Consider the following 12,500-nt stretch of genomic DNA (forward strand, 5'->3'; position numbering starts at 1 on the left):
TGTGTCACGCTGTGTGTGTGTGTGTGTCACGCTGTGTGTGTGTGTGTGTCACGCTGTGTGTGTGTGTGTGTGTGACGCTGTGTGTGTGTGTGTGTGTACGCTGTGTGTGTGTGTGTGTGTCACGCTGTGTGTGTGTGTGTGTGTCACGCTGTGTGTGTGTGTGTGTCACGCTGTGTGTGTGTGTGTGTGTCACGCTGTGTGTGTGTGTGTGTGTCACGCTGTGTGTGTGTGTGTGTGTCACGCTGTGTGTGTGTGTGTGTGTCACGCTGTGTGTGTGTGTGTGTGTCACGCTGTGTGTGTGTGTGTGTGTCACGCTGTGTGCGTGTGTGTGTGTCACGCTGTGTGCGTGTGTGTGTGTCACGCTGTGTGCGTGTGTGTGTGTCACGCTGTGTGCGTGTGTGTGTGTCACGCTGTGTGTGTGTGTGTGTCACGCTGTGTGCGTGTGTGTGTGTCACGCTGTGTGCGTGTGTGTGTGTCACGCTGTGTGTGTGTGTGTGTGTCACGCTGTGTGCGTGTGTGTGTGTGTCACGCTGTGTGTGTGTGTGTGTCACGCTGTGTGCGTGTGTGTGTGTGTCACGCTGTGTGCGTGTGTGTGTGTGTCACGCTGTGTGCGTGTGTGTGTGTGTCACGCTGTACTCTCACTCGCTGTGCTGTCACGACCGTGGTGATGGTGGTGCTGGCCGTTGTAGTGGTGGCTGTGGTGATGGCGGCGATGATGGTGGCGATGATGGTGATGGCTGTGGTTATGATGGTTATGGTGGTGATGGTGGCCGCGGTGGTGACGGCGGTGGTGGTGGTGACGGTGGTTGCCGTGAGCAGGACCCACATGCAGGACCTGAAGGACGTCACCAACAACGTTCACTACGAGAACTTCCGCAGCCGCCAGTTGGCGTCCGTCGCCTGCAACTCCTCCGACAACAACAAGGGCAGAGGACAGCTCTCCAAGTGAGGGGGGGGGGGGTGACGGGGGGGGGGGGTGGGTGCTGTTGTGACACTGACACGCTGACAGTGACACGCTGACAGTGACACACTGACAATGACACACTGACAGTGACACACACTGACAGTGACGCACTGACAGTGACGCGCTGACAGTGACACGCTGACAGTGACACACAGTGACGCACTGACAGTGACACGCTGACAGTGACACACAGTGACGCACTGACAGTGACACGCTGACAGTGACGAACTGACAGTGACGAACTGACAGTGACGCACTGACAGTGACACGCTGACAGTGACACGCTGACAGTGACACGCTGGCAGTGACACGCTGACAGTGACGCGGATGCCCGGCCCTCCTCCCGCGTGCGCCAGCCGGAGCCCCATGGAGCAGATGGAGGAGGAGCGGCGAGCTCACGAGCACAAGATGAGGAAGATGGAGCTCGAGATGGAGCACGTGTTCGCGCTCAAGGTCGAGGAGAAGCTGCAGAAGCTCAGGGACTCGGAGGGCGACGTCAGTGGACGCACGCGCACACACGCACGCGCACGCACATGCACACAAGCATGCGCACGCACATGCACGCGTACACATCGCACGCACACACACACGCGCACACACGTACAGGCGTCATGATCGGTTGCGTATGCTTTTCGGTTGCGTTGCGGTTATGTTGCGTTGTGGTTGCATTGGTGTTGCGGTTACGGTTGTGTTGCAGTGGCAGTCGTTTCAACCTCCCCCACCACCACCCCCCCCACCACCCCCATGCACCGTCTCCCTCCTCCCACCCCCCCCCCCCCAACACTACCCACTACCACCCCCCCACCACCACCCCCCCACCACCACCCACCACCACCCCCACACTACTCCCCCCGCTCCCTGCCTCCACCACTACCCCCCCACCGTCTCCCTCCCACCTCCCCAACACCACCCACCCCCCCACCATCTCCCACCCACCCACCACCCCCCCACAGCTGCATCGTCGTCACGAGCAGATGCGCAAGAACATGGAGGCGCAGAGCCGCGAGCTGGAGGACCGCCGTCGCCACTTTGAGGAGGAGAAGGCGGCGTGGGAGAGCCAGATGCACCTGCTGGAGCAGCAGCAGCGGGCCGAGGGCACGCGGTAAACACGCCCCTGGGGGGGGTGGGGGGGGGGGTGGGGGGTGGTGGTGGGGGGGTGGGTGGGGGGGGTGGGGGGGGTGGGGGGTGGTGGTGGGGGGGGCACTGGTCGCGCCTTGTCCAGATCGCCATCTACGGAAGGAACTTCTTCCTCTTCATTCTCTTACTCCCCCTCCTCCCTCTGCTCCCTCCTCCCTCCTCCCTCCCTCTCTTTCTCTCTGTGTGTGTGTGTGTGCCCGCTCTTTCTGTGTGTGTGTGTGTGTGCCCGCTCTCTGTGTGTGTGTGTGCCCTGTGTTGTGTGTGTGTGTGTGTGCCCGCTCTCTCTGTGTGTGTGTGTGTGTGCCCGCTCTTTCTGTGTGTGTGTGCCCGCTCTCTGTGTGTGTGTGTGCCCTGTGTTGTGTGTGTGTGTGTGTGCCCGCTCTCTGTGTGTGTGTGTGTGCCCGCTCTCTGTGTGTGTGTGTGTGCCCGCTCTCTGTGTGTGTGTGTGTGCCCGCTCTCTCTCTGTGAGTGTGTGTGTGCCCGCTCTCTAACCTCTGTGTGTGTGTGTGTGTGCCCGCTCTCTAACCTCTGTGTGTGTGTGTGTGCCCGCTCTCTCTCTGTGTGTGTGCCCTGTGTGTGTGTGTGCCCGCTCTCTCTCTGTGAGTGTGTGTGTGTGCCCGCTCTCTCTCTGTGAGTGTGTGTGTGTGCCCGCTCTCTCTCTGTGTGTGTGCCCTGTGTGTGTGTGTGCCCGCTCTCTCTCTGTGAGTGTGTGTGTGTGCCCGCTCTCTAACCTCTGTGTGTGTGTGCCCGCTCTCTCTGTGTGTGTGTGCCCTGTGTGTGTGTGTGCTCTCTCTCTCTCTGTGCGTGTCGCAGGACTCTGGAGAGAAACAAAAAGAAGAACAAGATTTTCTAGACTCCCCCGCACGGTCGCCCGGCGACGTCTCCCGGCTCGACTCTCCCTGCCGCTGTCCCTCTCATCGTCGCCACCACCACCACCCCCCACCACCCCTCCCCTCAATCTCTCATCACTCAGTACCCCGCACCTCGTCCCTCTCATTACCTGCGTGTGTGCGCACGTGCACGTGCGTGCGTGCACGTGCGTGCGTGCGCGCACGGTGAACTTTTTTGGCACCACCGCATGCATCCAACCGTGCTAATCGGGGGAAGGGCAACAAACTATGGGTCTCTGTGTGAGTCTGTGGGTCTCTGTGTGAGTCTGTGGGTCTCTGTGTGAGTCTGTGGGTCTCTGTGTGTGAGTCTATGTGTCTTGTATGAGTCTGTGTCTTGTGTGAGAAGCCTGTGGGTCTCTGTGCGAGTCTGTGGGTCTCTGTTGTGTGAGTCTGTGGGTCTCTGTGTGCATCTGTGGGTCTCTGCTGTGCGAGTCTGTTGGTCTCTGCTGTGTGAGTATGTGGGTCTCTGTGTGAGTCTGTGGGTCTCTGCTGTGCGAGTCTGTGGGTCTCTGCTTTGCGAGTCTGTGGGTCTCTGCTGTGCGAGTCTGTGGGTCTCTGCTGTGCGAGTCTGTGGGTCTCTGCTGTGCGAGTCTGTGGGTCTCTGCTGTGCGGGTCTCTGCTGTGTGAGTCTGTGGGTCTCTGCTGTGTGAGTCTGTGGGTCTCTGTGTGAGTCTGAGGGTCTCTGCTGTGTGAGTCTGTGTCTCTGTGTGAGTCTCGATGTATGTTGAACTTCTTTTGCGCCGTACATGGCCAACCGCGCAAATCGGAGGTGCGGGCAGGGGAAGGATAACAAACTACACGACAACAACAACAACAAAAAGCAGTTCTAAACAAATGAATTAGTCAATGTAGATGATGACGACGACGATGATTTACAAGTGCATCATAGCTCCCAGTGGCTTCCCGCTATCGTCAGGGGAAGAGCGTTCCAGACGGCCACAGAAGCAGCGCAGCCTGAAAGCGCCGAGCGGTGACCACCAGCTTTGTTTGACGGCTCCCTCTCATCCCCCCCTTCTCATCCCCCCTCCCTCTCATCCCCCCCCCTCTCATCCCCCCCCCCCTCATTCCCCCCACCCTCTCATCCCCCCCCTCTCCTCCCCCCCTCTCATCCCTCTCTCTCATCCCCCCCCTCTCATTCCCCCCACCCTCTCATCCCCCCCCACCCTCTCATCCCCCCCCCCTCTCATCCCCCCCCTCTCATCCCCCCCTCTCATCCCCCCCCTCTCACCCCCCCTCTCATCCCCCCCTCTCACCCCCCCTCTCTCATCCCTCCTCATCCCTATCTCCCCTCCCATCCCTCTCATCCCTCCCATCCTTCCTCTCTCATCCCCCCCCTCACTCAGTAACTCTCCCCACCGCCACCATCATAACCCCCCCCCTCCATTCCCCCTTCAATCGACCGTGGCCGCTAGTGCAGCCTATGGAGCGCTGTTTGGCCAAAGTGACTCTTTAACTGTAAATTGTAGTAGTGGTGGTGGTGGTTGTTGTTATCGGTGTGTGTGGTGTGTGTGTGTACGTATTGTTTGTTTCGCTGTAGACTTGAAGTGTTACTGCAGGGCGGTAGGCCGCTCCTCGCACGAGAAGGGAACGCGACGCTCGCCCAAACATTGAAGCCATAGGCGGTCTGTGCTTTTGTGGCACGCACGCACGTACACAGACAGGCACGGACACACACACACGGGGCACACACATACACACACAGGCACACACAGGCACGCACGTACACACAAGGGCATGGACACACACACACGGGCATACACAGGCACGCACGTACATACACACAGGCACGCACAGGCACGGACACACACGCATACACACACAGACACACGTACACACACAGGCATACACACAGGCACGCACATACACACACAGGCATGGACACACACGCACATACACATACCACACACAGGCATGGACACACGCAGGCACGCATGCATGTACACACACGCACGCATGTACACACACAGGCACGGACACACACACACACAGGCACGCACATACACACACAGGCACGGACACACACAGGCACGCACACATGTACAACCGCACACAGGCACGCACGCATGTACACACACAGGCACGCACGCATGTACACACACGCACGCACATACACACAGGCACGGGGACACACACAGGCACACGCACACAGGCACGCACACATGTACACGCACACAGGCAGCACGCACGCATGTACACACACAGGCACGCACGCATGTACACACACAGGCACGCACATACACACACAGGCACGGACACACACACACACAGGCACGCACGTACACACACAGACACGGACACACACAGGCACGGGGACACACACAGGCACACGCACACGCGTATACACATGTACACGTACATACACGCACACGTACACACGCGTATACAAAGACAAAGATCCCCCGTATAGCCTGAACAACACGGACTGTTGGGGCAAGTGCTGTCAGCGAGCAGCACCTATGAAGGCCGTCAAGGCACACGAGGGGGTGCGTGGCCAACACCACGCCCGGCCGCCTTTGTCTCCCCCAGTGGCACCAGGTACTCATTTGAGGCCGAGTCGACCTAGGGGAGGCCCAGGACCGTCACTACCTGGCCGTGAGCGGGGAATCGAACTCTGGTCGCCGGGTTCGTAGCGCTAACCGCTATGCTACCGCTCCCCACAAACGCACACGTACACACACACACGTACACACACACACACGCGTACACGCACACACGTACACACCTAAACCTACACACGGACACGTGTACACGCGCACACATACACACCTAAACCTACACGCACACACGGACACACGCGTACACGCACACACACGTACACACGTGTATACGCACACACGTAAACACTCACGTACACACGGACACGTGTACACGCACACACCTAAACCTACACACGCACACACGTACACACCTAAACCTACACACGGACAGACGCAGCTGGTGTTGGAGATGCTGCATCCAGCGGTCGCGCGTTTATTCTCGTGGCCTCGCTGTCGAGACGCGGGTGAGACACGGCTGATGCGTATGTACGAGACACCAGGGGGGTGTGTGTGGGTACGCTCACTAGTGAGACACCACTGGTGATGTCCGGCTAGTGAGTGTACACACAATCACTAGTCAGACAAAACAAGTTTGTAAGCTCACGAGTGAGATATACCACTGGTGGTGTCTGACTAGTGAGTGCACACACTCACGTGTGTACGAGACACCACAGGGTTGTGTGGTACACTCACTAGTTGGACACAACAAGTGTGTAAGCTCACGAGTGAAACAGACATCAATGGGTGTGTAAGCTCACGAGTGAGATATACCACTGGTGATGTCTGACTAGTGAGCGTGCACACACTACACGCTCGCTAGCGAGACACTGACTAGTGAGTGTGAGCTCGCTAGCGAGACGAGCGGTCTTCGTCTGCCTGTCGTTTGTACGGCCCGTCTTGGTTTGTATCACTCCGTCGCGTTGGTTGCATCGCCTCGTTTGTATTACACAGCCCGCCACCGGGGCCCCACTCTTCGTTGTGTCACCGCCTGCCCGTCAGTATTACAACGCGTGCCGCTTGCACGCCCCAACCTCCCCCTCCTCCACCGCTGTCTCGTCCTCGTTCGCGTGCCGTTGTCTCTCGCCGCCTCGTTCGCGTGCCGTCTGCTCGCCTGCCTGCGTGCGTGCGTGTGTGCGTGCCTGCCTGCGTGTGTGTGTGCATGCCTACCTGCCTGTGTGCGTGCCTGCGTGTGTGCGTGCCTGCCTGCGTGTGTGTGTGCATGCCTGCCTGCCTGTGTGCGTGCCTGCGTGTGTGCATGCCTGCCTTGCCTGTGTGCGTGCCTGCGTGTGTGCATGCCTGCCTGCCTGCGTGCGTGCCTGCGTGTGTGCATGCCTGCCTGCCTGTGTGCGTGCCTGCCTGCCTGCGTGTGCGTGCCTGTCTTCATACCTGCGTGCGTGTGCCTGCGTGTGCCTGCGTGCCTGTCTTCGTGCCTGCGTGTGTGTGTGCCTGCGTGCCTGTCTTCGTGCCTGCGTGTGTGTGTGCCTGCGTGTGTGCGTGCGTGTGTGTGTGTGTGCCTGCGTGTGTGCCTGCGTGTGTGCCTGCGTGTGTGCCTGCGTGTGTGCCTGCGTGTGTGCCTGCGTGTGCATGTGCCTGCATGTGCCTGCGTGTGTGTGCGTACGCGTGCCCATCGTTCGTTCTGCACCGTAGACAAAAGAGTTGAGGCGCGATGCCCGACGTGTCGCGTTGGTTGACCCCCTACTTAAGAGGTTTTTTTTTGCCCCAAGTCCTACCCTGGGCTGGCTGGCTAGGCTCTGCTGGGCTGGCTGGGCTGGGCTGGACTGGTCTGGCTGGGCTAGACTGGCCATAGACTTGTACAGAACCACAGACTTAACATACAGTCGATATCCATAGCTTCGCACACGCACAGACCCATAGACTCCCTTCAGCGACAACTGCTGCCAGCTCATGTGGGGTGAGTATGAAGCGGAGCTCTCTTTATCTCGTCCGGCCACCGATGTGGATGTCGGAGCCACAACCCCCACCCACACCCCGGGCCGGGAGTCGAACCTCGCCCATCGTGTCTGACGTCCCGTTCGCAGCCCCACCACCACAGCGCTCTATTGCTAGCGGGACCGGGGAAACCATCAACAACACACCCAATCACCCTTCCCACACACCCACACCACCTTTCCCACCCACCCTGGTGCTTCAAAAAAAATGTTAACGCACGTGTCAATGAGGACTTGACACGCTTGTCTTGAGACGGCACTTTATTGAAGAAGCGTTCCGCTTGGCATCATGCGAAGATCCCCACCACAACGGCCGCGAGTCTCCCGCGCATCTCCCTTGTATACCGACGCGAGACGACGCCTCCCCCCCCCCCCCACCTCTCGATCATTTTCACCGACTCTGGATGCTCGCTCCACCGGCAGACTCCAACGGCCTCTTTGCCTGAACACGCTCCCTTCTCGAACGTTCCCGGAACCACCGGTTCCTTCACACTCACAACTGACTCCCCTGTCACTACCTCCCGTGGCCACCAGTCCCTTCACACTCACAACTGACTCCCCTGTCACTACCTCCCATGGCCACCAGTCCCTTCACACTCACAACTGACTCCCCTGTCACTACCTCCCATGGCCACCAGTCCCTTCACACTCACAACTGACTCCCCTGTCACTACCTCCCGTGGCCACCAGGCCCTTCACACTCACAACTGACTCCCCTGTCACTACCTCCTGTGGCCACCAGTCCCTTCACACTGACAACTGACTCCCCTGTCACTACCTCCCGTGGCCACCAGTCCCTTCACACTGACAACTGACTCCCCTGTCACTACCTCCCGTGGCCACCAGTCCCTTCACACTGACAACTGACTCCCCTGTCACTACCTTTCGTGGCCACCAGTCCCTTCGCACTGACAACTGACTCCCCTGTCATTACCTCCCGTGGCCACCAGTCCCTTCACACTCACAACTGACTCCCCTGTCATTACCTCCCGTGGCCACCAGTCCCTTCACACTCACAACTGACTCCCCTGTCATTACCTCCCGTGGCCACCAGTCCCTTCACACTCACAACTGACTCCCCTGTCATTACCTCCCGTGGCCACCAGTCCCTTCACACTGACAACTGACTCCCCTGTCATTACCTCCCGTGGCCACCAGTCCCTTCACACTGACAACTGACTCCCCTGTCATTACCTCCCGTGGCCACCAGTCCCTTCACACTCACAACTGACTCCCCTGTCATTACCTCCCGTGGCCACCAGTCCCTTCACACTCACAACTGACTCCCCTGTCATTACCTCCCGTGGCCACCAGTCCCTTCACACTCACAACTGACTCCCCTGTCATTACCTCCCGTGGCCACCAGTCCCTTCACACTGACAACTGACTCCCCTGTCATTACCTCCCGTGGCCACCAGTCCCTTCACACTGACAACTGACTCCCCTGTCATTACCTCCCGTGGCCACCAGTCCCTTCACACTCACAACTGACTCCCCTGTCATTACCTCCCATGGCCACCAGTCCCTTCACACTGACAACTGACTCCCCTGTCATTACCTCCCATGGCCACCAGTCCCTTCACACTGACAACTGACTCCCCTGTCATTACCTCCCGTGGCCACCAGTCCCTTCACACTGACAACTGACTCCCCTGTCATTACCTCCCATGGCCACCAGTCCCTTCACACTGACAACTGACTCCCCTGTCATTACCTCCCGTGGCCACCAGTCCCTTCACACTGACAACTGACTCCCCTGTCATTACCTCCCGTGGCCACCAGTCCCTTCACACTCACAACTGACTCCCCTGTCATTACCTCCCGTGGCCACCAGTCCCTTCACACTGACAACTGACTCCCCTGTCATTACCTCCTGTGGCCACCAGTCCCTTCACACTGACAACTGACTCCCCTGTCATTACCTCCCGTGGCCACCAGTCCCTTCACACTGACAACTGACTCCCCTGTCATTAGCTCCTGTGGCCACCAGTCCCTTCACACTGACAACTGACTCCCCTGTCATTACCTCCTGTGGCCACCAGTCCCTTCACACTGACAACTGACTCCCCTGTCATTACCTCCCGTGGCCACCAGTCCCTTCACACTCACAACTGACTCCCCTGTCATTAGCTCCCGTGGCCACCAGTCCCTTCACACTGACAACTGACTCCCCTGTCATTACCTCCCGTGGCCACCAGTCCCTTCACACTGACAACTGACTCCCCTGTCATTACCTCCCGTGGCCACCAGTCCCTTCACACTGACAACTGACACCCCTGTCATTACCTCCCGTGGCCACCAGTCCCTTCACACTGACAACTGACTCCCCTGTCATTACCTCCCGTGGCCACCAGTCCCTTCACACTCACAACTGACTCCCCTGTCATTACCTCCCGTGGCCACCAGTCCCTTCACACTCACAACTGACTCCCCTGTCATTACCTCCCGTGGCCACCAGTCCCTTCACACTCACAACTGACTCCCCTGTCATTACCTCCTGTGGCCACCAGTCCCTTCACACTGACAACTGACTCCCCTGTCATTACCTCCCATGGCCACCAGTCCCTTCACACTCACAACTGACTCCCCTGTCATTACCTCCCGTGGCCACCAGTCCCTTCACACTCACAACTGACTCCCCTGTCATTACCTCCCATGGCCACCAGTCCCTTCACACTGACAACTGACTCCCCTGTCATTACCTCCCGTGGCCACCAGTCCCTTCACACTCACAACTGACTCCCCTGTCATTACCTCCCGTGGCCACCAGTCCCTTCACACTCACAACTGACTCCCCTGTCATTACCTCCCGTGGCCACCAGTCCCTTCACACTGACAACTGACTCCCCTGTCATTACCTCCCATGGCCACCAGTCCCTTCACACTGACAACTGACTCCCCTGTCATTACCTCCTGTGGCCACCAGTCCCTTCACACTCACAACTGACTCCCCTGTCATTACCTCCCGTGGCCACCAGTCCCTTCACACTGACAACTGACTCCCCTGTCATTACCTCCCATGGCCACCAGTCCCTTCACACTGACAACTGACTCCCCTGTCATTACCTCCCATGGCCACCAGTCCCTTCACACTGACAACTGACTCCCCTGTCATTACCTCCCATGGCCACCAGTCCCTTCACACTCACAACTGACTCCCCTGTCATTACCTCCCGTGGCCACCAGTCCCTTCACACTCACAACTGACTCCCCTGTCATTACCTCCCGTGGCCACCAGTCCCTTCACACTCACAACTGACTCCCCTGTCATTACCTCCCGTGGCCACCAGGCCCTTCACACTCACAACTGACTCCCCTGTCATTACCTGACCACCCACCCCACTTATCACCCACCTGCCACACCACCCAACCACTTACTCCCCACCCACGTAAGTGGGGGTATGCGGGGGGGTGGTGTTCGTAAGTGGGGGTATGCGGGGGGGGGGGTGTTTGTAAGTGGGGGTATGCGGGGGGGGGGGGTGTTCGTAAGTGGGGGTAAGCGGGGGGGGGGTGTTCGTAAGTGGGGGACCGCCTGGCCCGTCAGTACCGCTACTCTGCCGCGCGGTGGCGCCGCTTCTCACCCAGCGGCCACCGCCAGCGCCACGACCTCATCCGGAAGCAACTCACGGGACGAGCAGCAGAGAGAGAGACACAGAGAGAGAGGGGGGTGAGTGGGGGGGGGGTACAGGCACCTAGCCTGGCACCGTGGTGGTGATGATTTAACAAGCAGAGAGAGAGACACAGAGAGAGAGGGGGGTGAGGAGGGGGGTGAGGAGGGGGGTGAGTGGGGGGGTACACACACCTAGCCTGGCACGGGGGGGGGGGGTGTTGTACAGGCACCTAGCCTGGCACCGGGGGGTGATGATTTAACAGAAGCAGGGGAAGAGAGAGAGAGAGAGGGGGGTGAGTGAGGGGGTGTACACACACCTAGCCTGGCACCGTGGTGGTGATTTAATAGAAGCAGGGGGAGAGACACACAGAGAGAGAGGGGGGTGAGTGGGGGTACAGACACCTAGCCTGGCACCGGGGGGGGTGAGTGGGGGGGTACAGGCACCTAGCCTGGCACCGTGGTGATTCATCAGTGACCCTTCACCTCGTCAGCGTCGTCATCGTCAATGCTTCAATCGATCGCTCATCGGTGCGTCGTGGTCTCTCTCTCTCTGTCTAGGCCCTTTCCCTCACCACCTCGCCACCACCACCACCATCATCACCACCTCCACCTCGCCACCACCACCTCGCCACCACCACCTCATCACCACCTCACCACCACCACCACCTCACCACCACCACCTCACCACCACCACTTCCTCACCACCACCACTTCCTCACCACCACCACCACCTCACCACCACCACCACCTCGTCACGTGTTATGCGGCGGCCGGGACGAGGCGACGAGGAGGGTCCCTAGGACAGACGAGGTGAGGACATCGAGTGTCAGTGACTGTGTCTGTGTGTCTGTGTGTGTGTCTGTGTGTGTGTGTGTGTCACTGTGTGTGTGTCACTGTGTGTGTGTGTCTGTGTGTGTCTGTGTGTGTGTCTGTGTGTGTGTCACTGTGTGTGTGTGTCTGTGTGTGTCTGTGTGTGTGTCACTGTGTGTGTCTGTGTCACTGTGTGTGTGTCTGTGTGTGTGTGTCTGTGTGTGTGTCTGTCTGTGTGTCTGTGTGTGTGTGTGTGTGTCACTGTGTGTGTGTCAGTGTGTGTGTGTGTCACTGTGTGTGTCTGTGTCACTGTGTGTGTCTGTGTGTGTGTGCGTGTGTGCGTGTCTGTGTGTACGTGTCTGTGTGTGCGTGTCTGTGTGTGCGTGTCTGTGTGTGCGTGTAACAGGCCAAGTCCGTGGACAGAGTAAATTGGCGAGCCATCGGGAACGTCACTCACTCCTCCTGGCTGCGATGGAGCTGTATTGGTACATGTGAGTAGCCCCACCACCCCCACCACCACCCCCCACTAACCCACCCACTAACACCCCCCACTAACCCACCCACCACCACCCCCCACTAACCCACCCACCACCACCCCCCACT

At 59.0% G+C, this 12,500-nt stretch overlaps 2 protein-coding genes across 2 annotated transcripts in view; both read left to right on the forward strand.

Moving 5' to 3' along the window:
* The first annotated feature begins 650 nt into the window (after window positions 1-650).
* LOC144740546 (septin-7-like) lies at window positions 651-3,811 on the forward strand. Its single transcript, XM_078623384.1, has 4 exons — window positions 651-945; window positions 1,321-1,459; window positions 1,918-2,066; window positions 2,915-3,811. Exons 1-4 carry the CDS (start codon window positions 668-670, stop codon window positions 2,952-2,954), a joined length of 606 nt encoding a protein of 201 aa, XP_078479510.1. The 5' UTR covers window positions 651-667; the 3' UTR covers window positions 2,955-3,811.
* Window positions 3,812-11,506: 7,695 nt separating this feature from the next.
* LOC144740544 (uncharacterized) overlaps window positions 11,507-12,500 on the forward strand; it is an 11,399-nt gene continuing 10,405 nt past the window's right edge. The window contains exons 1-2 of the mRNA XM_078623383.1: window positions 11,507-11,615; window positions 12,304-12,388. Coding sequence (XP_078479509.1) covers window positions 12,369-12,388 — 20 coding nt within the window. The 5' untranslated portion in view covers window positions 11,507-11,615; window positions 12,304-12,368. The remainder of the gene's footprint in view (window positions 11,616-12,303; window positions 12,389-12,500) is intronic.

Source organism: Lampetra planeri, unplaced genomic scaffold (genome assembly GCF_965212315.1).
Source record: "Lampetra planeri unplaced genomic scaffold, kcLamPlan1.2.h2 scaffold_229, whole genome shotgun sequence".
NCBI classification, from domain to species: Eukaryota; Metazoa; Chordata; class Hyperoartia; order Petromyzontiformes; family Petromyzontidae; genus Lampetra; species Lampetra planeri.

Coding starts and splice junctions, on each gene's coding strand:
- LOC144740546 (XM_078623384.1), top strand. CDS start 668: ATGGTGGTGCTGGCCGTTGTAGTGGTGGCTGTGGTGATGGCGGCGATG. Junction 946..1,320: donor GGCAGAGGACAGCTCTCCAA/GTGAGGGGGGGG, acceptor CGCGTGCGCCAG/CCGGAGCCCCATGGAGCAGA. Junction 2,067..2,914: donor CAGCGGGCCGAGGGCACGCG/GTAAACACGCCC, acceptor TGCGTGTCGCAG/GACTCTGGAGAGAAACAAAA.